The 27,942-nt window shown below is 34.5% G+C and overlaps 1 protein-coding gene and 1 long non-coding RNA gene across 2 annotated transcripts in view; one reads left to right on the top strand and one right to left on the bottom strand.

Moving 5' to 3' along the window:
* The window catches only part of SLC30A9 (solute carrier family 30 member 9), an 85,754-nt gene that overhangs the window by 55,542 nt on the left and 2,270 nt on the right, over positions 1–27,942 (top strand). The window contains exons 10-17 of the mRNA XM_042984618.1: positions 7,318–7,373; positions 9,606–9,741; positions 12,568–12,607; positions 13,411–13,482; positions 13,946–14,053; positions 16,648–16,813; positions 19,113–19,242; positions 21,094–21,207. Of these exons, the coding sequence (XP_042840552.1) occupies positions 7,318–7,373; positions 9,606–9,741; positions 12,568–12,607; positions 13,411–13,482; positions 13,946–14,053; positions 16,648–16,813; positions 19,113–19,242; positions 21,094–21,207 (822 nt within the window). The remainder of the gene's footprint in view (positions 1–7,317; positions 7,374–9,605; positions 9,742–12,567; positions 12,608–13,410; positions 13,483–13,945; positions 14,054–16,647; positions 16,814–19,112; positions 19,243–21,093; positions 21,208–27,942) is intronic.
* On the bottom strand, positions 91–23,915 carry LOC122238052. Its single transcript, XR_006217034.1, has 4 exons — positions 23,870–23,915; positions 10,558–10,831; positions 9,849–10,028; positions 91–144 (listed from the first exon to the last, which is right to left on the bottom strand). It is a non-coding gene; the product is annotated as an uncharacterized LOC122238052 (long non-coding RNA).

Raw genomic sequence — 27,942 nt, 5'->3', positions numbered from 1 at the left:
CTTTCTTTCTTTCTTTCTTTCTTTCTTTCTTTCTTTCTTTCTTTCTTTCTTTCTTTCTTTCTTTCTTTCTTTCTTTCTTTCTTTCTTTCTTTCTTTCTTTGCCGAATTTTAAGCAAAGGGTGTAGGGTAAATCTTTACATGAGTCTGGGCAAAGAAACACCAGGGAACATTAGGCTAATTCCTAGAGTAGAGCTTACACAGCGATCAGATACATTCAAGTTCTGACCATCTGAATACAGTCCTCATTGATTACCCAGGCAAATAGAAGGGTCATATCTTACTAGTAAGGCTAAGTGATCTTTGGTATAAAAGCTATTTTAGAACCTCCCTAAAAAAGTTCTGAAGGCTCAAGCTGATTTGCAGGTAACTTAATGACATGCTACAACAAAGCCCCACACTCTGTAAGAAGACAATAAAATCCAGACACTTAATCTAACATTCATAATGTTCCATCTAATAAAATTATCAGACAACCAAGAATCAGAAATTTGACTCAGACCCAGTCTAACTGCTGCAAACTGTGAAAGACAGCAAGAGAGGAGAGGACCAGAGAAAAATTATAGAAACAAGTACAAAACCAGTAACAAAATGACAAATAAATGCATATCTATCAATAATTACTTTGAATATAAATGGACTAAACACTCCAATCAAAAGACAGAGGGTGACAAGGGGATTAAAAATCAAGACCAGTCTATCTGCTGCCTACAAGAAAATCATTTCAGACTGAAAGACACTTGCAGATTGAAAGTGAGGGGGTGAAGAAAGATGTGTCATGCATATGAATGTCAAAAGAAATCCAGCATAGCAATACTTCTATTGGACAAAATAGACTTAAACAGTATAACAAGAAGAGCACCTAGATGGCTCAGTCGTTAAGCATCCGATTTCAGCTCAGGACATGATCTCGCAGTTTGTAGGTTTGAGCCCCGCGTTGGGCTCTGTGCTGACAGCTCAGAGCCTGGAGCCTGCTTTGGATTCTTTCTCTCCCTCTCTCTGCCTTCCCCTGCTAATGTTCTCCCTCTCTCTCAATCTCTCTCTCTCTCTCTCTCTCTCTCAAAAATAAATAAACATTAAAAAAAAAATTTTTTTTAAAGAGTGTATGTAACAAGAGATAAGGACACTGTATAATAATAAAGGGGACAATCCAACAAGAAGATACAACAATTATAAATATTTATGCATCCATATGAGAGGACTCAAACACCTAAAAAGGTTAATAACAAACTTGAAAGAATTAATTGGTATTAATATATTAATAGTAAGGGGCTTTAACACCCCACTCACATCAATGGACAGATCATCCAAACAGAAAATCAATAAGGAAATAATGGCTTTGAATGACACACTGGGCTGGGTGGATTTAACAGCTATATTCAGAACATTCCATCCTCAAACAGCAGAATACATATTCTTTTCATGTACACATGGAACATTCTCTAGAATAGATCACATATTAGGCCACAGGACAAGTTTCAACGAAGTCAGAAAGATGAAAGTCATATGTATCTTTTTTGACCACGATGCTATGAAATTAGAAATCAACCACAAGAAAAAATCTGCAAACACGTTCACTTATACATGGAGGTTAAATAACAGGCTACTAGACAATGAATGAGTCAACCAAGAAATCAAAGATGAAATTAAAAATTACATGGAAACAAATGAAAATGAAAACACAACAGGGGCGCCTGGGTGGCTCAGTCGGTTAAATGTCCGACTTCAGCTCAGGTCATGATTTCGTAGTTCATGAGTTTGAGCCCCGTGTTGGGCTCTGTGCTGACAGCTCAGAGTCTGGAACCTGCTTCAGATTCTGTGTCTCCCCATCTCTCTGCCCCTCCCTGCTTGTACTTGTCTGTCTCAAAAATAAATAAACATTTTAAAAAAATAGAAAACAAAATCTTTGGGATGCCGCAAAAGCTGTTGTGAAAGGAAGTTTGTAGTAATATAAGCCTACCTTAAAAAGCAAGAAAAACCTCAGATGAACAGCCTAACTTATACCGAAAGAGCTAGAAAAAAAACAAAACAAAACCCCAAATCAACAGAGAAGGAAGGAAGTATTAAAGATTAGAGTAGAAATAAATGATATAGAAACTGAAAAAAACAGATCAATGAAACCAGGATTTAATTACTTGAAAAAATCAAAATTGATAAACCTCTAGTTTAGACTTATCAAGAAAAAAAGAGGACTCAATACAAATGAGAGAGGATAAACAACACCACAGAAATACAAAAAATTATAAGAATATTTTCAAAAACTATATGCCAACAAAATGGACAACCTAGAAGACATGTATAAATTAACCTACTAAAACAAGCAGGAATAAATAGAAAATTTGAACAGACTTATTCCTAGCAAGGAAATTGAGTCAGTAAAACGAAGAAACAAACTTCCAGCAAACAAAAGTGCAGGACCAGATGGCTTCACAGGTGAATTCTACCAAACATTTATTCTTCTTAAATATTTCTCCAAAAAATGGAAAAGGAGGGAAAAGTTCCAAATCCAATTGATGAGGCCAGCATTACCCTGATACCAAAACCAGGTAAGGTCACCACCAAAAAAGAGAACTCTGGGCCAAATCTCTGATGAACATAGATGCAAAAATCGTTGACAGAATACTAGCATACTGAGTCCAACAATACATTAAAAAAATCATTCACCACAATTAAGTAGGGTTTATTCCTGGGTTGCCAGGGTGGTTCAATATTCCGAAATCAATCAATGTGGTCTATCAATAAGAGAAAGGATAAAAACATATGATCATTTTAATAGATGCAGAAAAATCATTTGACAAAGTACAACATCCATTCATAATAAAAATCCTCAACAAAATAGGTTTAGAGGAAACATACTTCAACATAATAAAGGTGTTATATGAAAAACCCACAGTGGACATCACACTCAATGGGGAAAAACTGAAAACTTTGACCCTAAGGTCAGGAACAAGATAAGCATGTCCACTCTTACTACTTTTATTCAACATAGTATTGGAAGTTGTATCCAGAGCAGTCAGACAACAATAAGGAAGAAGTAAAAGTTCCACTCTTTGCAGATGACATGATACTATAAAGAACCCTGAAGATTACACCAAAAAAACTAGTAAAGCTGATAAGTGAATTCAGTAAAGTCTCAGGACACAAAATCAGTGTACAGGAATCTGTTACACTGTTATATACTAATAAGCAACAGAAAGAGAAATTAATAATCCCATTTACAGTTGTACTAAAAATAATAAAGTACCTAGGAATAAACAACCAAAGACGTAAAAGACCTGTATTCTGAAAACTATAAAATGTTGATGAAGGAAATTGAAAATAGCACAGAGAAATGGAAAGACATTCCATGCTCATGGATTGGAAGAACAAATATTGTTAAAATGTCTATATTACCCAAAGCAATCTACAGATTTAACACAATCCCTATCAAAGTGCCAACAATATTTTTCACAGAATTAGAACAAACCTAAAATTTTTATGGACCCACAAAAGACCCCTGCAAAAATAGCCAAAGCAGTCTTAAAAAAGAAAAGCAAAGCTGGAAGTATCGCAGTTCTGGACTTCAAGTTGTGTTACAAACCTGTAGTAATCAAAACAGTATGGAACTGGCAGAAAACTAGATGCATTGATCAATGGAATAGAATAGAAAACCTGGCAATAAACCCACAATTATATATAGTCAGTCAGTCTTTGACAAAGTAGGAAAGAATGTCCAAAGAGAAAAAGATAGTCTCTTCAATAAATGGTGCTGGGAAAACTGGACAGCTACATGTAAAAGAATGAAACTGGAGTACTTTTTTACACTGTATGGAAAAATAAACTCAAAATGCATTAAAGACCTAAATGTGAGACCTGAAATCATAAAAATCAAGAAGAGAGTATAGGCAATAATTTCTTTGACATCAACCGTACCAACATTTTTCTAGGTATATCTCCTAAGGCAAGGGAAATAAAAGCAAAAATTAAGTACTGGGACTATATCAAAATAAATAGCTTCTGCACAGTGAAGGAAACAGTCAACTAAAAGGCAACCAGCTAAATGGGAGAAGATATTTGCAAATGACATATTTGATAAAGGATTAGTATCCAAAATATATAAAGAACTGATACAACTCAATGTATCTCTTTTGAAAGCTTTTTAGACATAATAATATTTTTTTTTAATTTTTTTTTTAACGTTTATTTATTTTTAAGACAGAGAGAGACAGAGCATGAATGGGGGAGGGTCAGAGAGAGGGAGACACAGAATTGAAACAGGCTCCGGGCTCTGAGCTGTCAGCACAGGGACCCGATGCGGGGCTCGAACTCACGGACCGCGAGATCGTGACCTGAGCCGAAGTCGGCGCTCAACCGACTGAGCCACCCAGGCGCCCCATAGACATAATAATATTTTTAAAAATTCTAAGGAACTCCTACAACTCAATGGAAAAAAAAAAAACCTATCCAATCAAAAAATGGGGAAGAATCTGAATAGATATTTTTCCAAAGAAGACATACAAATGGCCAACACGTACATGAAAGGTACTCAAGTGCTCAACGTTACTAATCAAGGAAATGCTGTCAAGATCACAGTGAGCTATCACCTCACACTTCTGGAATTCTTATCTCAAGGAAACAAAATACTATGGAAAAGATATCTGCACCCTGGTGTTCAGTGCAGCATTATTTACGATAACCAAGACATGGAAACAACCTGGGTCCACACCGTCACTAGATGAAAAGATAAAGAAAATGTGTGGGTGTGTGTGAATGTGTTGTGCATGCACCCACACATGCATGCACACAAATATTCAGCCATAAAAAAAAAAAAAAAGAAAAATCCTGCCATTTATGACAACATGGATGGACCTTGAGGTCATTATGCTAAGGGAAATAAAGTTGGAGGTAGATACTGTGTAATCTCACTTATACATGGAGTAAAACAAAAATATCCCAAACTCCTAGATACCAAAAAATTGGTGGTTGCCAAGATGGAGTAAGGGGAGTGGCGGGGGGTTGGGGGGCGGCAGTGGGCAAAAATGGATGAAGGTGGTCAAAAGATAAAAATTCCAGTTATTAAAGAGTAAATTTTTATAGTATTTTTATAACTATAATATTTTTTTCTTTACCCCTTGAGAGACTAAAACACCTTAACTTTTAAATTAGATCTGTACCTCTGGTGGTATCTAGGTTTACAATTTCTCTGACAGTTCATTTTTTAAAACTTTTCTCCTAAATAATATATAATGCATCATTAATATTAATTTGTATGAATTTATTGAGCACCTAGTTTACAATGTAGTGTTTAGAAGAAGACAGTCCTTGCTCTGTCTTTTGTAAGGAGGTCATACACTTCAAACAACTAGAAAGATATTCCAAGATGACATTTAAGCACTTGAATGATAGTATGATGCTGAAGGAAAACCAAAAAGGGAAGGATGATCATGGAAGAGGAAGCATTGCTTCTTAGCCACTAGCTGTTAATACTTCATTATGTTGCAAACCAAACAGATGTAGGTCATATTTACAAAACTGATATATTTGTGTATATTTATTTGTGTGTTATACACGCATACAATTGTGCAGAAAAAGGTCTGAAAGGACACATATCAAACCTAACTCATACTTCCCTGCTTCTGGGAGTGGGGATGGACAGGATTAGGGATGATCTATGATATCTTATTTTTGTAGAAAAAACTAATAAATAATGGTAAGTAATAATCTATATTCAATTTATAAAAAACTTGATATTCCACATTTCATTGCATGGCCAACCTGAATAGTAAGGATTTTAAAAATAATTGAATACCCAATGGCTGTTTTGTAAACATTATAAATCATGTGTGTGTATACACACACACACACACAACATGAATTCATATTTTAATTTTAATGTATAGGTTTTAAAGAAGTATATGTTCTATCTTAATTTACTCTCATTTTCTTGGTTTGGTTCACTGAAAAGTCATCTTCTATGTGTTAGGTAGTTTTAACCCTCTTTTTCTTTGGAATCCAGTAGAAAAAAAATTGGTAATATTCTGTGTATTTAGGGTAGGATTTCCAGTATTAAAACTTAAAAGTTCAGTATATATTTGTTTTAGCCATTTTCAAGGTGGTGTAATCTCTATATATTTTACTAGAGAGAATGTTTCTATTAGGTATCTTGTAACTGACAGGGAAACCTCATCCATGAAGAATTTGGCTATCTTGAAGCTTTATCTATCTGATATTGGATACTGTGCTGAAAAAAAAAAAAAAGGAAAAACCCCAGATTAAGCAAATAATACCACATAGGGTATTCACTCAGAGGCTTTGTATTGTTATTAAGTAAATAATTTTAATGAGGTAATCTTTTTTAGATTTCTAAATTCACATCAAATTAGAATAGAAAGGACTTACTGAGGGCAAACATACTAATATCAGGAGTTTCCAGTGGATAATTCTTTTTAACAAAAGATGTAAGAAAAAAAACCAAATAAATAGACATGAAAGCAAGAAAAGATAAGGTCAGGGGAGAAAGGAAGGAAAAGAGAAAGGTGATAACCAGGATTAAAGACATGTCATATTTTTGCCATATGTGTTTTACATTTTTGTTTTTTTTAAAGAAATTAAATCTTAGTTGTAACTAGTCCTCCATCTTTATTCCCTTCTTCCACACCCCAGAAATCACTTCTCTGTGTATATTGATACGTAACTCCTGGTACATGGTTTTGAAGTTTTAAAAGAAATGTATGTGTCAATATGCAATGCGTACTGTTTAAAATGTTTACTATATTTGTACGGCTATACAAGTTACTTTTCCTGTGAAAAATCAGATGTGACAGACTACCCTAATCCTTCTTCTATCTCCGAGGTGTCAACAGTTAAATGTGTGTTCTTCTAGACCTTTTCCCGTGCTTTACATTATATATAGTCTAGAAAAATTACACAGGTTTTTTTGTACTTAATACGCTATTCCTAAACTTGTTTTTTTTCTTCCACTTTAATGGTATGTCTAATGGTATGTCAGTACAGAAAGCTGTCTCTCCACTCCATTTTTTAAACTGTTGTAGAAGTAATTTACAGTTTGGCAATACCATCATTTATTTTGCCATTCCTTATTGATGTATTTTTAGGTTGGCTTTCACATTTTTCGTCCTTATAAGCAATGGTGTTTTGAACCCCATTGGGTTCATCTTTATTTCTGTAAGGTAAGTACTGGGAACCAGAATTGATAGGCTGTTGTGTATGTCCATGTTAAGTGTTTCTTTGCCACTGTCAGATTGCACACTCCAGATTGGTTTTTCCACACTATTCTCTCCATCTTGCTAACAATTATTTACCCTTTTTACTTCTCCGTAGGGTTTGCTAGCAGTGGGCATCAGTAAGTCTGTTCAAACACCAGATCCTACTCATCCGTAAGGACATTGTCTTTATTTTGGTTTTTTGGGGGGCAGCAAGTCATTGAAATAAAAGCAACTGAATGCATGACTCACTGCTGTGTCAAAATAAATTCAAGATCTAATTTGAAAATGAAGTTTAAATTACCTTTATGCTTTGTAACAGCATAGAGATCTTGTTCTCTTTGTAGTTGATAATAACAAAGCACATATTTTGATCTTAGAGTTCTATTTTATTTGGTTAAAGGAAACATTCCACATTTAGACTAATAGGCACTCAATCTAAAATTTTGGTGGTAATTTTTTTTAAGTTTATTTATTTTGAGAGAGAGAGCCACATGTATGTTCTTGGGTGTGAGGGGAGGTGTAGAAAGCCCAACATGGGACCCAGTCTCATGAACCGTGAGATCATGACCTGGGCTAAAATCAAGTCAGACACTTAACTGACTGAGCCACCCAGGGACCCCAATAACTTTTATTAAATCTCTATTTAATGTATTTTAATCCTTACATTTTGATTTTGAAATTGTATTTCTGCTAACATTTCAAAATTTATTTGTAAAATGAGTATTCTTTTTAGAATATATTATTTTGAGTCACATCAGTTATTTGATATTCTTTTTACTAACACAACTAACATAATACTTTGAATTCCACATGTATCATTTAACAAGCTTCAGTAATAGAATTTGATCTATCTTAAAGGCAAAAAAAAAAAAGCTATTTTATTTCTGTAAAGGAGTCTACATATATGCTTTATATAAGTGCCTTTTTTTACTCAAAAGCAAGATGCTACTGTTTTCTTATAAATAATGACATATTTTGAATATCCTAAAACTGTCAATAAAGCTATTACAAAGAACAACTAGCTTTCTAATCTGCTAATTACACATTATTACAATATTTTACTATGTCAAAAAATTATTTTCCTGACCAGTTTTATGTACCAAAAATTTTAAAACAGGATAAAATTTTAAAATTTTGGGTTATGAAGATTTCTTCTTAAGGTATTTTTCAACAATCTACTGCCCAATAGAGTATTGAGTATTCTAAGTAGTAGAAATATTTTGTATCTGTCCGGTATGATAGTCCCTAGCTGTAGCTACATGTGGCTGTTGAGCATTTGAAATGTGGCTAGTGCAACTGAAGAACTACATTTAAATTTTTATTTAGTTTTAATTAATTTAAATTTAAATAGCTTTATGTGGCTGATGACTAATATTGGACAGTGCAGATCTACATAGTTAAAAATTTCAGTAAGAAACTACAAGATTTTTGAAAACACATAAAATGAAAATAATAGCATTTAATTTAGATCTTAATTAACTTAAATAAATATGTGTATCCCTAATTTGGGGGGTAAATTTCAGAGAAAGTAAGTTTTTCTAAATCATGCTGGTAGAACATTGTCACATCTATAAACTGAGAATTCCCTATGGCAAGATTACTACATATTTGCAAAAATAATTAAAAAGCAATTTTAATTGAGACCTATTGTTTAAATTTGCATCTGCCAGAAGGGTGCCATAGAGTTTGACTTTGGAAGTAAATTTCCCAGGAAATATTTTTGTTAATGAGTGGTTCTTTACCTCATATGTTTTTGAACTTTTTAATACTCCGTATTTTATTAACACATACAGTAATACAAAATAATGCACATACAGACCAAAGATTCTTAGAAAACAAATGAAAAAAAAATTTTTAAACATCATGAACACACCCAGAAACTGAAGCTCATAGTCCTGTTAATAGTAGTTAGTTGCTATGTACTGAACTTCAGAACCAGCAACAAGTGTCCAGCATCAAATTATAGGTAGTATAAATCAGTGATTGGCTGTGCCAGAAGACCATAATATTTAGTTAGAGGCTGCATTACCAGGAAATTTAAATGTTACCCTTTTAATTAAATATCTGAATGCATTTTTAAATAGATTAGTTTAATCAGTATTTGGGATACATAATAGTAAAAGTGCCTCTACTTGATCAAAACAGACTATATGGAAAAGGGATTAGAAAATACCTGAATTTAACCATATTAACTCTGTTTTTATATTTTTTCAAAGATCTTCCAGTTTTTTTCGTTTCATATATTGATTTTCTGACTTAAGTTTGGCACTTACATTTTACTTAAACATAAAGCCATGACATCTCGATATTGTGAGTTTTGGTTTTCTTTTTCACTGACTCATGAAACATGTTTTAAAACAATTTGTATTTCTTGTAAACCGTATTATCTTTTTTATTTTTCAGGTATGGATTTTCGAATATGCGCTATATTGCTTCACTGATTAGTGGGGTTGGTATTTTCATGATGGGTGCAGGATTATCTTGGTATCATGGAATCATGGGATTGCTTAATCCACAGCCAATGGAATCCCTTCTATGGGTAATCTTTTTTTTTTCCCCCCTCAGTTTTCAAGTAATATGAAATAGTGATTAAGTACAGTAGAATGCTTTGTCACATTGATGTTAAAGAAAGGGACTAACACATACCTTTTTGACTATAATACTTGGTTATGTATCTGTAGTTGTATTTTTTCAAACATGACTAGACATGACCTCTAAGTCCATATGATTCAGTGATGTTGAACCAAGAGTATCTCTGTAGGTACAATCATTAAGCACTGACTCCTTGGTTAAAATCTTGGGCAGTTCCATTCATTTCTCCAGTTACTGTTAAAAAACAAGAACATCTCTATTCATTTTTAGTCCCAAGAATAATCTATCAGTAATTAAAATAGACAGTCCCACACAGTCGTAAGTTGGAATTTTATTTAAAGATCTTTTTCTGGGGCGCCTGGGTGGCGCAGTCGGTTAAGCGTCCGACTTCAGCCAGGTCACGATCTCGCGGTCTGTGAGTTCGAGCCCCGCGTCAGGCTCTGGGCTGATGGCTCAGAGCCTGGAGCCTGTTTCCGATTCTGTGTCTCCCTCTCTCTCTGCCCCTCCACCGTTCATGCTCTGTCTCTCTCTGTCCCCCAAAAAAAAAATAAATAAATAAATAAAAAAAAACAAAAAACAAATAAAGATCTTTTTCTTTCACGCGTGTAGATAGGAAGCCTATACTGGGTTAATGGTAGGATGGGAGCATGGTCACCTTCTGTATAATCCTACTTAGGACTTCTACCCTTCTCTTCTACTCCCTAGATTGCTCTGGCAGCATCAAAGGTAGGGATAGGGGACAGAAAAGTAAGACTTTACTGACAGCAGCGTCATTTTGCAGTGGTTTCCTCTGGTCTTTGTAGATTCTTAAAGCTGCCTTTTTCTCTCATGGAAACTTCTTGGAGATTACCCTGCGTGGCCACTCTGACTCTAGCTCTCTTGATAAACAGATTGGTCACGTGCCAGCCGCTGTCAGCTTCTGCATCTTGTGTAGTTCCAGATTGTTTCTGCTGAGGTTGCCTTGCATTTTCAAGAAGGCTCTTTGGGCAGCTGATCTCTTTTCAAAAGACTCGTACTTAGAATTCCGTGTTTGGACCCTGTGTGTTAAAACAGACATCTTTAATACCCTCTCAGTGAGGGTGTATTTTTTTTTTCAAACATAATTATTTACTCTGTTGACACAATATCAGTTAGTAGACTTGCCAATAAATTTATTTTTATATGTGCATTAGACATAGTTCACTGTAAACTCTAAACAGTAAGGGTGCACGTCCAGCTTTCTGAGCAATCTTAACAGTTAACAGCTTTCTCCAAAGAAATCTTCACTTTTGCTCATAACCTTAGCTTTTCTTCATGGGCTAGTGGGTGTGGAGCTAGGGGTTGCAGAACCAGCCTAGGGCATCCTCTGTCCTGGCCTGAAGAGACGGAACAGCACCTCATTTTGGAATGTGGGAGAACTTATAACCTAATTTGTTCTCAACTGCAGTGAGTTTCATTTAACATCTTATTACACCTATGTACCGACACAATAACAAGCCTATTAAACTAGGCTTTTCCTACCATTTTTATTGACTGATTTCTTAGCATATAATTGAAATGAGCAGGTATATTTTCTCCATTCTGAAAAGTTTGGCCACTTTATAGATAACCTCATTTGTCTGATTTGTACGGTATTACTTCATAGAGGCTAAGTGGTCAGTGAAAATTAGTTAAATTTTTGATTGTGTATAAGTTTTAAAGTTTCTAGAAGCTCTTCTTTCTGTCTTATTGTAACTAAATGAGGTTCCTTCATACTATGACTCTTGGTTAATATATAATGGTTAACATACCATAGACCAGTTTATGTTTATTAGATTTTGGAATCACTGGCTGATACATACTGTTTCCCTTTTTTGGGTGACAAGTGTATCTTAAATCCTTTCAGGAAAGAGATAGAAGGATTAAAAAAATTACTGAGACGTTTAGCTACTCTTTTAATTATGTTTTAGGTTGGCAGTAGGATTCAGTGGGAATAGCCTAGAATTAAAACTGGAAAACCCATATTTAAGTTTTTACCCTGGTATCACTTTTGTGTACTCAGGCAAATCACATAGCCTTGGGACATCTCAGTTTCCTTAGTAGAATTATGAGAGTGTTGGACTGGAATCAGAATTTTCCAAACTTCTGTTTCAGGGAAGCCTAGGGTTCCAAGAAGGAAATGTTGAAAATTCTACATGTGTTTGGTTTGGAGTACATTTAAAATTGTTTAAATTTGTGTTGCTAGGTTAACTGTTTATATACACCTTGGATTAAAGTTTTTTGAAATCTTTCATTAATCCAAGAGTATCCTGGAACTGCAAGGTAGATGGTGTTACCCGCCTCCCCCAAATTGATTACTGTTTATAACTGGTTATCTTTCTGAATCAGGATTGGTACTAGGCATCCAAACAAAATCCAGAAGTTACATGGGTATGGATGTGGATCTTACTGTATCCTGATATCCACACCCCAGATTTCAAATGTTTGTGTTCATTTTCAACTTCAGAAAAATTTTCATACCAATTAAGTAATTTTTTCATATTTTATATCAAGAATTTAACTTAGGTCATGGTATCACATTCTACAGAGAAGATAAGTTTAAAAAATGAGATGGCCATCAGATTTTAACTTTTTTTTCCTTTTATGAAGATACACCATCTATCTCATTGTCCTCGTTTGAGCTGTTTCCCATCAAGATCCTGATCTGGCTAGGATTTCAATTTATGTTTCCGTTTTAAACATTATAAATTTTATGCATGAATCATTGTGATTCTTTAATGAAATATTAACTTATGCTTTAATACTTATTTTCTAGGCATATTGTATTTTAGCAGGATCATTAGTATCTGAAGGAGGTATGTACTGTCACAGTATCTCTTTATTCTTAATTTAGTAATATATATTCAGCAGTCCACTCTTATAAATTGCTAAATTCCATTGATTAAAGAAAAACTAGAAATAGGAATCTACTTTGAGGAAGTAAATTCTTTGTATAATATGGTTATTCCTATAATGGGTGGGGGCAAGGGAAAACCTTTTTGTTTTTGAGTATTTTATCGTAATAGAACATTTGGAGCGAAGTATAAAAACATAACTACATATTGAGTTTTTAAAAGTCGGGTTTTAGTAGTGTTAGTCACAGAAAGGTCACTCTTTGCAATAAAATATTTCAAAGTTTCTGCAAATTTCATCTGTAGCAGTTCTATGACAGAGAAGTACTGACATCATGTGGGAAACTGCCTGACTCATTGCTGAATTCATAGTGTGCTTACTTCCAAAACGTTGTCATTTGCTATGCATAGTGTTCCCTTCACAGTCTGTAAAATGATGATAACACTACCTGCCTCAAAAGGTTGGGAGGGTCAAACGTAAATGTGCTTAGCATGCTGCCTGCCAACCAGTTGCTGTCCAATAAATTAAGGTCATTAGGTTGTAGTCAGGAAATTAAAATTATTACGGTTTAGAAATATGGGGAATACTAGAAATTCATTGTGATGTGATGATTTTCGGAGTCTTGATAATGACTAGTTAACAGAGGACTTTTCTTTATTGACAACCTTGGCATTAAAAGTGTTGTGCCTCTTTAGTTTGAGATGCCATCTTTAAAGCTGGGAGGCATGAAGCTTTTTCCTTGCTGATATGAATGCTTTTCTTTCAGCAACACTTCTCGTTGCTGTAAATGAACTTCGTAGGAGTGCTCGGGCCAAAGGAATGCCATTTTATAAATATGGTATGTATTTTAGGTGTCCTATTTCATTCACCTCCTTTATTTTTTAAAATTGCCTAGCGCTGTTTCTTTTTTCCTTATAGATGTGTATAAAATATATCTCAGTGTCTTCCTGTGTGACTCTTACAATATATACGGTCTCTTTTAAAAAGAGAAATGTAGAGTGATATGAACGTGAATACTTTGTATTTTAACTTAAGTGAACTATAATATTTCTGTATGTACTTATATTATTAGAGAAAGTAAAAAAAAAAAGAAAGTAATTTGACTTTAAATTTGTTACTGTCAACATTTAAACCATGAAGTCATGTTTACATTGAACAGGATGTTTAAAATCAGGATCTCATACATTTTTGTCTTAATTTATATCTTAATTTTGAATGGATACTTATTAAAATGTTACCTGATAGTATCAAATTAGGATTTCAGAAAATTTCTTTTCTTGTCTGTACCCCAACCGATTAAGTAATGGAAAGTCGTGATCCTAGTACAAATGTTATATTACTGGAGGATACCGCAGCAGTCTTGGGAGTAATAATAGCAGCCACGTGTATGGGCCTTACTTCTATAACAGGTAAGTATTTCATAAATTACAGGTGATTTATTTGTAGTACTTAAGTAATTGTCTAATATGTGGGTATTTTCTTTTATATCACTGAATAATTTAAACCAATAGAGATTGTTAAATACTAATTCCATACTAACCATTTATTTGTATAAGACAATTAAGATAGCAAAAGTCTTCAGATGTCTCTCTAGAAATTTTCTTTGTTTGAAATACAGAAAGGCTGTTAATAGAGCATTTCTATAATGTGCTTAACCTTCCTAGATGTGCCTTAATAAATTATGCAAGTACTCTGAGCTTCCTATTGATATTTGGCCTAGTGACCTTGTAGGTTTAACGTTTATTTATTTTTGAGACAGAGAGAGACAGAGCATGAACGGGGGAGGGGCAGAGAGAGAGGGAGACACAGAATCGGAAACAGGCTCCAGGCTCTGAGCCATCTGCCCAGAGCCTGACGCGGGGCTCGAACTCACAGACCGCGAGATCGTGACCTGAGCCGAAGTCGGACGCTTAACCGACTGAGCCACCCAGGCGCCCCCCTTGTAGGTTTATTAAGATGATATATGGGAGAGAACTTTAATAAACCCTAAAGTTCAAATAAATATGTATTGTGGCTCTTGTTCATTTGTCTTCCATTGTTAGTGCCAATAACAACTGCTGTTGCTTTCCTGTTTCCTGGACTCTCTAGTTGCATTTATCCTCATTTTGGTAACTAGTTAAGTGTTTGGAAGACCAGTACAGATAAATAAGAAGACAGAAAAATCATTTTTAACTTCTAAAACAACCATTTAGTATAAAAAAACTAAATTTCTGAGGTTACAGTTCTCTCAGAATGGAACTGCTTCCATTTTTACCCATTTGCCCTTGCATACTTGAAATAATTGTAGGTGGTAAGCTTCCATGCTTCTGCAGTGTTTCTTAAAATAGTCGGAAATATGAATGGATCTTTCTTACTTTGAATGTACATTTTAAGACTAGACCAGCATTCTCTAATGTTCACTGTGATCCAGAATATTTGCATTGTTCTTCCAATTGACCATCCCATTTTAGACATTTCTTAGACAAATTATTACTTAGCAAAATTTTAGGCTTAAGGAAAGTGAGACTTGATGAATAAGTCAACTGTTAATAGATTTTCTTTTACAAATAATAAAAACCAGTCGGATCAAACTTATACAAATTTTAGTTTTTAGAGTTTCACGTTGTTTTAATTAGCTAGGTTAATTCATTTAAATTAAATAACATGCCAAGAAATCAATAAAAAATTTTCCAACTAATATTTCTGTGTTTTCTGAAGGATTATTTATATAGGTATATTTTTAAATAAAAATAATGATGTAAATTTGTATTTTTAAAGAGCAGTATTTGATTTTGAACTCTGTAATTACAAGCTTCCTAGTGGATTATGTTTTACAAGTGGGTCATTTCCAGCACTGTAGTACAGATTAGTCATTTTACTTTTTAGTGTTATATTTTGACTAAATGTTAGTAAAGCTAGTGTGTAAATTGACATTTTTTTTAGTAAAATGAATGTTTACCAAGCATATTAATTTAATACTAAATTTAATATTGATATTTGATCTTTGGAATAAAAAACGTTTAATCATAAAAGTCTTGTATGTTAAGTTTATTAGGAAAATTCTAAATATATTTATTGATGTCTGATAATCAGCTCTTCTCATTGGTTCTGGGAGAGAATTAAGTCCTAACAAACTAAGGCAAACTTTAGAATCAGAATCACCTGGAGGGCTTGAGAAGACAATGAATGCCGGTCCCAACTCCAGAGTTTCCAATTCAGAGTCTTAGGTGAGGCCTAAGGACTTGCATTTTTACCAAGTTCTCAAGTGATGCTGATGCTGCTGATTAAGGAACCGTACTTTGAGAACCACTGCTCTAAGGTACCTATAGCATGCAGTGAGTTAACTTTTCTCCTTTGTATCTAGAATGATACTAGCTATGCATCATCCTTGAGTGAATGAGAAGAGTGATCCATATCATTTTTTGTATGGCTTAATTTTCTCACAGAACCTTGATAAGAAAAAGAGACAAAAAATGTTTTGTTTTGTTTTTCAGCTTTTGATCTCCCAATTATTTTGTCAACATGGGACAGGAAAAGTGCTATTAATATATCAAAAAGAAATGGGCTCTATTATATTATTAATATGTATATGATATCTCTAAAATGCTCTGGACCCTCACTCATGTAATGACCAGATGCAAGAAAACAGATCTTAAATAATTAAACAGTCTGATACTCCTATGTAGTGTGAAGCACATTGTAGCATCCCCATTTTGTAGTATAGTAAACCTGTTGGGACAGTCATTAAAGGAATTCAGAATGAATTTTGGGTCCCTTGGTTTACTAATTCTGGTTCTTTACTCACTAAACCTGATTGAAATAATAGAAAATGTTAATTTACTTGAGGGTTGATGGGGGGTGGGAGGGAGGGGAGGGTGGGTGATGGGTATTGAGGAGGGCACCTTTTGGGATGAGCACTGGGTGTTGTATGGAAACCAATTTGACAATAAATTTCATATGTTGAAAAAAATAAAAAGAAAAAAAGAAAATGTTAGTTTACTGACTTCTTATGTACTTTATTTAGGTAATCCCCTGTATGACAGCCTAGGTTCTTTGGGTGTGGGCACATTACTAGGCATAGTCTCTGCGTTCCTCATCTACACTAACACAGAAGCACTCTTAGGGCGATCCATCCAGCCAGAGCAAGTACAGCGGCTGACTGAACTCCTGGAGAACGACCCATCAGTAAGGTCAGCTTATTCCAGTGATGCTGCTAATAAGGTTTACAAAAACGCGTTATGAAATTTGTCAGTTTTTGCTTCACATATTTCAGTGTCCTGTTGTTAGGTACATGTGTATTTATAATTTTGCATATGTTGTTTATAAAATCTAAAAAAGAGCTATAAGTAAAAAAGATGCACTGTGGCAGATTTGAAATTTTCTGGAAGAGTGAAATCTGTAGATTAAATTGGTAGAAAAAATAAATGTTAGTAATCCAGAAAGTTCATACAGTTTTTTCAGTTATCTATCACTGTGTGCAAATTACTTCAAAACTTAGTGATTTAAAACAACATTTGTTACCTCACAGTTGGTGTGGGTCAGGTATGGTTTACCTGGGTCCTGAACTTAGGTTTCTTATAAACTGCAGTCAAAATTGTGGTTTATATACACAATGGAATACTACATGGCAATGAGAAAGAATGAAATATGGCCTTTCATAGCAACGTGGATGGAACTGGAGAATGTGATGCTAAGTGAAATAAGTCACACAGAGAAAGACAGATAACCATATGTTTTAACTCTTATGTGAATCCTGAGAAACTTAACAGAAGACCATGGGGGAGGGGAAGGAAAAAAAAATTAGGGAGGGAGCCAAACCATAGGAAACTCTTAAAAACTGAGAACAATCTGAGGGTTGATGAGGGGTGGGAGGGAGGGGAGGGTGGGTGATGAGTATTGAGGAGGGCACCTGTTGGGATGAGGACTGGGTGTTGTATGGAAACCGATTTGACAGTAAATTTCATATTTAAAAAAAAAAAAAACAATGCAGTCAAAAGGCGTTGGCTGGGACTGGAGTCATCTCCTGGGGAAGGATCTTCTTCTAAGCCCGCTCATGTAATTGTTGAGAGAATTTAGTTCCTTACTACATGGGTGTCTCCCACCTGGCCTCTTGCTTCATCATAGTATGCAAGATGAGAAGGCAATAGATACTGAGTGTGGACAAGATGAAGTCACAGATCGTCATCTAATCTTGGAAATGATAGCTCCTCACTTTGCCATGTTCCCTTGTTTAGGACAAGTCTAGCCCACATTGAAGGAGAGAGAATTGCACAAGGACTTGAGTACAGGAGGTGGGGCTTATCGGGAGCCATAGTAGACACACTGCTGATCACAAACACTTTTCTATCCAGTTAGTTCTGTACAAGTACATAAGGAAAAGGTATAGCTGCATATTTTCATTAGCTGCAATTTAGTATTAGTCAAATAATGAAATTTTTAAACGTGTTGTTAAGACTGAGGTAGGTATACTTTTTTAAAAAGAGTAAATTATATAGTTTCTTGCCTTTCTGGACAAGTTTTGTTTCATTTTGGGCATATATAATTTTATAAATATTAAATGTTATTTTCATCCTAGTTGATAAATATACTTCTTTATTTCTATGGCTAAAGAATTTTAGACTCAATATTTAGTAACTTGCTCAGGATCACTCAGAAATTAGAGTCAAATGTTTTAAGAGTATTTGGAGTTTCATTTAAATTTGTTTTCCCAGTAGCTCTGTCTATCCCCAGGATTAACTGTTTTCTATTGTTTTATATGTCCTGTAAAGAAAAGATGTTAATAGTGGTTACCATAGAAAGAAAAGACTTTCTCATTAGTTTCCTAAGGAAGATTGATTAGGGTTAGGGCAGGCAGAAGGGATGAAAAGCAGTTATGACACTTGAACATCTGCTTCTCTTTCTGAAGATCTGGAGGGGAAATCCTGCCTCTGCTGTTGACTAGCTGAATTACCTTAGGCAAGTCACTTAGGTCCCTCTGGGAGTGTTGTATAATCTGTAAAGTAAATTTCATTCATTAAATGCCTTACATGTAGTTGCTACAGTATTAAAATTTTATGTATGTGTTGGTTCATTACTCCCCATATCAATCCCATGAGGTAGTTATTATTAACCTCATTCTGATAGTACTTTTACAGTGGTATCAAGACTTGTAAAGAAGCTTTTGGGAAAAAGAAAAAAGGATTATGAGATGAAATAACATGGTAGAAAAGCAATTTAGAGTTGATTGTTTTTAATCCACCAACTATATAATTCACAACATTTATAAAACTATAATATTTATAAAGTTTGCATCTTTGTATGCATTATGAAAAAATAGCTAAATGCGCATTTTTTTGGATATTGATATATGGCACTTGATGGTGAACACTCTGAAAGCCATCTTGGTCCATTTTTATCACTGATGGGAAAAAAACAAGAAATCTGCACTTTGCGCTATTAAAATATACATGTGCGTGTATATAAATTTGTATGCGTTGTTATTGATTACAGGGCAATTCATGATGTTAAAGCCACAGATCTGGGATTAGGGAAAGTAAGATTTAAGGCAGAAGTAGATTTTGATGGACGAGTTGTTACAAGATCATATTTAGAAAAACAAGATTTTGACCAAATGATGCAGGTAAGTTTATGTATTTATTGTTTTCTTATATAGCCAAGGGTTACAAAAATTAAATTTTTAAGTAAATAAAATAAAACTGTTACAGGTCTTAAAATCACTTCAGCCTTCAACTTCTTAGGGTTCCAAAATCAGACAAAACCCTTTTATTTACTGTACATTGGGTCAGAGACAGCAGAAGAGCAAACCTACTATTCCAGTGCTTGTTACATGCCAGGCATTTTATGTATGTTGTCTGATTTACTCTCAACAGCGCTGTGATGTAAAGAAATAATATTTTCAATTTTATACATAGGCACATTGAGACGCAGAAAGATTAATTAACTTGCCTAAAATTACAGAGCCACAGTATGGAGTCAGATATGAATTTAGATCTCTGACTCCCAAAACCCATGCTTTTTAAAATTAGAATTAAATTTAAAAGAGAATTTACAGAGGATAATATAATGAACAGTGTACAGGTTACCACTTGCCTTTGTCAAATCCTAACATTTTATTGTACTGTATTTACTTAGAATTAAAAACAAGGAATTGTTATAAAAATGGGTGAAGCTTTGGTTTTCTCCTTTTAGATCCCATTCTCCTTCCTCCATCCCTAGAACTAAAAATTGTTTTGAATTTAGTACTGTCATTTCCATTCAGTTTTTATACTTTTCAGCATATTTTTCTTAACATAGTAGTATATAGCAGCATGTTGGATATTTAAAAATTGATATAAATGGTATACTGTCTGATTTCCTCTACAGTTTGTTTAACAGCATGGTTGTGAGATTCTCCCATATTAATATATACATATACCTCTAGTTAATTTATTTTAATTGCTATCTAGTATTCTCTAATGAATCTGTTGTAATTTATTTATCCAGTCTCCACTTGGGCATTTCTGTCCACAGTGTCATTCTCATACATTTCCTTGTTCACCTATGCAAGAATTTCTTTAGAGTAGTGCACAGCTAGATTTAAAATAGATGGGCTATTGAGTAAACTTACCCTCAGCTTCCCTAGGTCTTGGCAAATTGTGTAAAGTGTGTCAGTTTAACTTCCATCATTAGTATATCAGAGTTTCTATTATTTTACATTCTTACTAGGTGGTATTATATTGACAGTTTTTAAATTGTTGTCATTATTATAAATATGAGGATTACAATTTATATTTAATTATAATTTATATTCCCCCTGGTAGTAGTAACGAGGTTAGTAAGCACTGAAATTTATTAACCATTGGGATTTCCTCTACTTGCTTGTTTATTTAGTTAATTTCTGTTCTTCTGACAGATTTATAAACATTTTATTTGTAATATGCTTGACACGAATCCTTCCTCAGTTGTGTATACTAGTTTGTGATTTACTGTTTCACTTTGTTGTACAGAAGGCTTAATGCATTTTTAAACTTTATGTTAAATTTGTAATCTTTTTCTCTAGGCTTTTTATTATCTTGTTCAAGAAATCCTTCCTTTTCCCAGTATCATAAAAATATTCTCCTTTTTCTCTAAAAATATTGTGGTTTGTTTTCTACTCATAGTTTTTTAATTCACTTAGAATTATTTGTTTTTTTAATGATTTGTGGTAGGGATTTAATACTTTTTTCCTATAGAAAAATAATTGCCCCGGCACTATTTATTGAATAGTCTGTTCTGTTCCCACTGATTTTGGTAAGCTACCTCTGTGAAGTATTATACTCAATTTTTTGTTGAATTAAATTGTTTCAGAACTAGGTCATCCATCGCCTATTGTGTGAAAGTTTTTCATTTTCATCAAACTTAATGGTGTTACGATTTTTTAAAGAAATCATCAGTGTACTACTATGATTTTTTTAAAAGTTATTTTGTTTTTCTGCTTTCATTTTCTTTATAGGAAATTCAAGAAGTGAAAACTCCTGAAGAACTAGAAACCTTTATGCTTAAACATGGAGAAAATATTATTGATACTTTAGGAGCTGAAGTAGACAGACTTGAGAAGGAACTGAAAGTAAGATGTCTTTGTAATAGTAATAATGCCACCTGTTTTTGAGTACATATGCTGTGTCAGACACTGCTGATTGCATCCCGTGTATGCATTTACCTTCTTAGTAACCCCATGGTGTATGACTGGTAGTTGTGAACCAGAAAAGTTACTGGGTTAGAGAAGTTGGGTAATTTACTCAAGGAAGGTAAGGAATTGGGATTTGAGCCTTTGTCGTTCAATTCCAAAATCTGTACCTTCAACCACTATTCTATACTGCTTGCTTAGTTTTCCAAAATAGTCAAAGATTTTTTGTTTTGAAATAAAAAGTATTTTGTAAGTTTCTAGAGAAAGATAAAAGGGAAACTTCAGATTTTGTTCAAAAGTTTGAAAAAATAGAATGTGTCCTTGAGCATACGCATCAATCTTCCTTTTACTCCATCTGTCATTTTATATTTCCTTTTTGCTTCTGTTCAGTTGGAGATCATTACAACCTATTGGTTTTTTACTGAAGTATTACCTGATAAGAGTATCTTTTTTTTTTTTTTAAATGTTTATTTTTGAGAGACAGCACGAGCAAGGGAGGGAGGGCAGAGAGAGGGAGACAGAATCTGAAGCAGGCTCCAGGCTCTGAGTTGTCAGCACAGAACCCGGTGTGGGGCTTGAACCCACGAACTGTGAGATCATGACCTGAGCCGAAGTCAGACACTTAACCGACTGAGGCACCGAGGCACCCCCCCTGATTAGACTATCTTTAAACATGTCTCAGTGTTCTCAGATTGTCTTTCATTGGCTCTTGAGTTCAAGTTTTTGCAATAAATAAAACTTATAAAAGATCTTTGACATACATAGCTTGTTGAAGGGAACACGTCTTTCTTGATGTTGACCGTTCTTTTGTTAAAAACTGAAGGGAAATAGGGGTGCCTGGGCGGCTCAGTCAGTTAAGCATCCGACTCTTGATTTTGGCTCAAGTCATGATCTAGGGTCATGAGATAGAGCCCCATGTGTGGCATTTCACTGGGCATGGGGCCTGCTTAAGTATGTACATGCTCTCGCTCGCTCTCTCTCTCTCTCTCTGTCTTAAAAAGAAAAATATTGAAGGGAAGAATTTCTATCACTACTTACTATCTTTTCTTTTAGACTCTAGATATCTGATCAGATTAATAGGACATCAAATAATACAATTTTGTTTATGTTAATATTATAGTTTACAACATGATTTTCAAGTTTTAGAGGAGCAATTCTCAATTATTTTGGTCTTCAGATTCTTTACATTCTTAAAAATTATTGAGGACCCAAACAGCTTTTATTTATTCAAATTATAATACTTTATTGATATTTACCAAATCATAAATTAAAACTGAGAATTTAAAAATATTTATTCATTTCATGTTAATATAAATAATATTTTAATGAAAAATAACTATAGTTTCTAAAATGAAAAAAATAGAAGAGTGATATTGTTTCACATTTTTGCAAAAATCTAAGACCGCTGGATTCCCATATCTGCTTCTGCATTTATTCTGTTGACATACATTGTTTCGGTTGAAGGATATAAAGAAAAGGGAGTAGTCTTTGTAAGTATTCTTAAAGCCTTTTCAGATAATTGTGGTATTCTTATGTGATGTTAAACCCATACCTGACACCTGGTAGCCTCTTAAAGCTTAGTTGCAGTGTGGAATCTGAAACCATATCAAAGAACTTTCCACATAACTGTTTGTGAAGTTAAGGGACGCAGTTCACAAGATCACCCTCCTTTCTGGCACCAGTTACAAAGTTCAAGGGATTCCTCCTATCATCCTAGGTTTGATAATTCACAAAAAGGACTCACAGAACTCACTGGTTGCTTTTATACTCCTGGCTATGGTTTATTACAGTGAAAGGAAGGCTTAAAACTAGCCAAGGGAAGAAGTGCACAGGAGAGAGTTCTAAACACAGTTTCAGTTGTCCTCTCCACTGTGGAGTCATGGACACTGTTACTTTCCTGACAATGATGTGTGGCAGTTTGCAGAGTATTAATCAGGGAACCTTAACTGAGCGTTGGTGTCCAGAGATCTTACTGGGGCTCCACAGTTGACTGCTAAGTGGTCAACCTTTCATCTCTAGCCACTCCAAGGAATAGCTGACACTTTTAGTCTCTAGTCCCATTTGGATATATAGCGGATATTGTGTGGCCAAAGATAAACAAAGACAAAATTTTCAGCCAGGACATTCCAAGGGCCTAACAATCACCTCCCAGTAGCCAAGGGCAAAGGCCAGACCTCTCTTGGGGTATGGTTAATTATCTACTATACACTATTAAAATTTGTTGGTCTGTCTTTGTACTCTGGATGGATCTCTTAACCCATGCATGATTCCAGAATGTTATGAATTGGCCATTTGGGAAATACTAACTCACTGAATTTATGTACATCTTTCAAATGGTGACACATTTCTAAGTATTCGGAAGCTGTCAGGGTCATGGTGGTAGATACAAGTTTTTCAGCATTCTAATATTCATTTGAAAGCTTGCATTTTACCATTAGCAACAAATACTGTTGTTTTCCTTGAAGTAACAGATTCATTTTGTTCATTTTTTTTTCATTTTGTTCATTTTTTAAGAAGATCCCTGCCAAATACCCAATTTGAATAACCGTAGTTTGTTCATTTTTCTTTCAAGTAAAAATGGGGTTTACTTAGATAAGCTCACTTTTTTGTTGTTGTTGTTGTTAAGAAGGCTCCACCCTCAAGGTAGGGCTTGAACTCACGACCCACGACCCTGAGCTCAAGACTTGCATGCTCTACCAACGGAGCCAGCCAGGCGCTCCTACATGGTGTTATGTAAACAAGCATCTGATTTAGCTCATAACTCCAGCTCGTCCCAGAGTGCTTCTCTTTGTGACCTCAGACCTCAGTGTGAAGCAGGAAGGTCTAAGAATACTCCCCATTTCGTCACAGAATATTTTAAAAAGTGTACTCAGGCGTTGAGGCTTAATAAACCAATGTAAAAACATTGTAAACAATGTAAAACAATGTAAAAACTACTTCATGAAGGACTTTTTAAAGTGAAACTGGCTTTTTTTTTTTTAATGTGTCTGCCAGTAAAGGAACACAATGACTCCATATAATATGAGTTGGGTGGCAGTTGCCTTGAATTGTGCAAAGATGCCATCAATTTTATCTACCATTGCTTTTATGTCGTCAGAGGAAATACCAGCATAGTAAAGGCAAATAACATCAGCGTTATGAAAATAGCTTTGACCTTGGAGTCTCCCTTGAAAAGGTGTCAGAACCTTTGGACCACACTTTGTTTTTTGTTTTTTGTTTTTTGTTTTTTTTTTTAATTTTTTTTTTTTTTCAACGTTTTTTATTTATTTTTGGGACAGAGAGAGACAGAGCATGAACGGGGGAGGGGCAGAGAGAGAGGGAGACACAGAATCGGAAACAGGCTCCAGGCTCCGAGCCATCAGCCCAGAGCCTGACGCGGGGCTCGAACTCACGGACCGCGAGATCGTGACCTGGCTGAAGTCGGACGCTTAACCGACTGCGCCACCCAGGCGCCCCTGGACCACACTTTGAAAGTCACTTTTCCAAATATAACGCAAGATGATTCTTTTTGTGCAGGGTGACACAAGAATGAATAAACTTTGCTTTTCCATTCTATTTTTTTTTTTTAATTTCCCTGGAAAGGATAAAATAATGAGCTTTTAGACTAAATCTTTATTTTAGCTTTACTCTGTAATAGAAACAATAAGTCAGAAGCCAGATATGAGAATAATTAACAAATTGGTCATTCTTAACTATATTTACTCTTATCACAATCAGATAAATTTATTGGTTTTGTTTAGCTTTGTGCTTTAATTAGAAGCTATTAAATCTTTAACGCACTGAACTAACTCATGTGTTTCTGAATTATATAAGACTTTCAAACCAGGAAGCAAACTTTAACCCATACTTTCAGGTTAGAATCCTCTCTAAGGTAATAAGGCATAATTAATGTTAAAGAAAAGTTCTTCATAATTTAGGAACTAAACCAGGAGAGGGCATAAATGTAATTCTTTTATCTTGTTTTGAAAATAAGCTGGTCATCTTTTGAAAACTAAAACTTTGGCATATTCCCTTTTTTAGTATCTAAGCATGGTTGTCTTCTCAATTTAAATTTGAATAATTATTGAATCACTTTGGAAAGTCACACTCAATAATAAAATTCAGTCTAGCCATCTCTATTGAGTGATGCCATTTATCTGATAATTATTAGAATAGATACTATTTTTGGCTAAAATCTATAACCTGCATAGTTCCTTTTTTTTTTTCTTCAAATTTTAATGAGAGAGAGTGCATAGCAGGGGAGAGGGGCAGAGGGAAAGAGAGAGAAAAAAATCCTAAGCAGGCTCTACATTCAGTGTGGAGAATGACACGGGGTTCAATCCTATGACACTGGGATCATGACCTGAGTCGAAATCAAGAGTCAGATTCTCAGCTGATTAAGCCACCCAGGCGCCCTTACAACTTTGCATAGTTCTATGTAAAAACATTAAAAATAATAGAAGCTAATGTATATTATAGAAGCTAATCACGTAGTATAAATGTGAAATATATGTGAAGTTCTTTGAACTGTTAACTAAAATTTTTTTGCTTTACCTCTATATTTCAGTCTTCTTCTATGAAGTTTTTATGTTTGGGAAGCAGTAATTCTATGGGAAATTAATTCAGTGGGATGATGCCATAGTATTTGCAAATTCCTAATAAGTAGTATTCCGGTTAAATGCTGTGCCCTTTACTCTGTCTTTTGCTTCTTGAATTGCATCCTCCTGTAGCATTTTTTTGAGTCTGCAACATTATAAAATTACACTATTTGCTTCTTATCTCTCTAAAGTATGAGTGTTGAAATAAATTTGTGCCATGTAAAATGTTCTAATTCAAGTTGAATAGTGCCTGGAACATAATAAATCAATAAGTATCTGTAGAACAAATGAATGAAAATTACAAATTGAGCACCAATTATTGATTTTCAGCTCTGTTTATTCAGTTTCTGCTATATACACATGATATCTTATTAGGCACTAAACATTAAAATCTAAGGATATTAATCCTATTTTTTTAATTCATATTGTGCTTGTCTTCGTATTTGGCACATTTCATGTTAGGAATTTGATAATTTTCTCTCAAAAAACTTGATTTTAAAACAGAGTACATCAAATTTTTACTTTCTTTTTCTTTTTTCTTAAAGTTTATTTATTTTTGAAAGACAGGGCACAAGCTGGGGAGGCATAGAGAGAAAGGGAGACACAGTCTCTAGGCTCTGAGGTGACAGCTGATGTAGGGCTCGAACTCACAAACCATGAGATCATGAGCTGAAGTCGGTCACTTAACTGACTGAGCCACCCAGGTGCCTCAGTTTCTTTTTCTTGAGATTAGATTTTTTTTTGGTACACATTTTACATATAGTGGTTTTTTTAGGCAGAATAATTTCAAATTTTCCATTAATACCTAAACTTTTTAAAGTCATATTGGGATGGGTTAGGGTGGATTGGAAAGAGAAAATAAAATTCAGTTTCATTTCTGTTAGAGGAAATATTTTTTTATTCTGTATTGAATTTAAGGAATTCTAGAAAAGAGCAAATAGTTTAAGGTAAAGAGAAAATTGAGAACAAAAGTGTACCCCCATGTTTGGGGGGCCCCTGGCCACTCTCATATTAGTATCCAAGAGGAGAGTACCCCCAGGTATACCGGAACAAAACTAGTCATAAGAAGAATGCCAGTGCACACTCAATAAAATGCTCTAGTTGGAGCTAAACTCTAGTGTTATATCAGATTCTTGCCTTTATAATTGAATTCCTTTGAGTAATATGCAAATGTTCCTAATCCTCACTGATTATCAGAATCACTTAGAAGAGCTTTTCCCCATGTTGGTTGATTGGTTTAATATTTACTTACTAATCTCTACACCCAGCATCGGCCCGAACTCATGACCCCAAGATCAAGAGTCGCATGCTCTTCCAACTGAGCCAGTCAGGCGCCCCTATTTTTATAATTTTTATCAAATAATATCAAAAAAGTAATATACAGAATTTATAAAGTCAAACAGAACTGAAAAGCTTATAAACAGAAGTGTCACCTTCCTCACCATCCTCAGTCATGCTTAGAAGCAACCATTTTTAGTATTTCTTTTAGATTTACTGCCATATTTCTATAGGAAGATCTTAAACTGCTTCCACGTTATTTATCTCCTCTTTGATAGATGTAAGTTAGTTATATAGTTTTATATGTTCTCTCTGTCCTCCATTCTCATAATGTCATTATATTACATTTTATTACACTTTTAATCCCTCCCCCCACTCCCAGATTTAGGTGTCCTTCCTTTTTGTACCCATAAAGATACAACCCCAAGACCTTTACCTTGCTCTTTAAGTAGCAGACTACTCTAAGTGCTGCTTACTTAACCTGTATTTCCTCACTGGACAGACGTTCGTTGAAGACAAGTACTGTTTTGTTTCCTGTTCATTGTTGTATACTTCAGTGCCTGGCATAGAATAGGAATGTAATAAAGATACTTTCTGTTGCTGAAGTTCCTTAAGCCGGCATTTAAAATTTTTCACAACCTGGTTTCTGCCTGCCTTTCCAGCCTCATTACTGATCCTGCCCTTTTCGCAACCCCTGTGGCTAACTATACCATATGGCCAGTACACCCTTCTCCGGCTGACTTTGCTTGTATTGTTTCCTCTGTCTAGATGATGATCCTTGTCATCATCTATCTGGAAAACTCACTACTTTCAGGCCTTG

The sequence above is a fragment of the Panthera tigris genome, chromosome B1, assembly GCF_018350195.1.
Source record: "Panthera tigris isolate Pti1 chromosome B1, P.tigris_Pti1_mat1.1, whole genome shotgun sequence".
In the NCBI taxonomy this organism is placed as follows: domain Eukaryota; kingdom Metazoa; phylum Chordata; class Mammalia; order Carnivora; family Felidae; genus Panthera; species Panthera tigris.
Note: the sequence above shows the minus strand (reverse complement) of the source record. Positions and strands in the feature narration are given on the sequence as shown.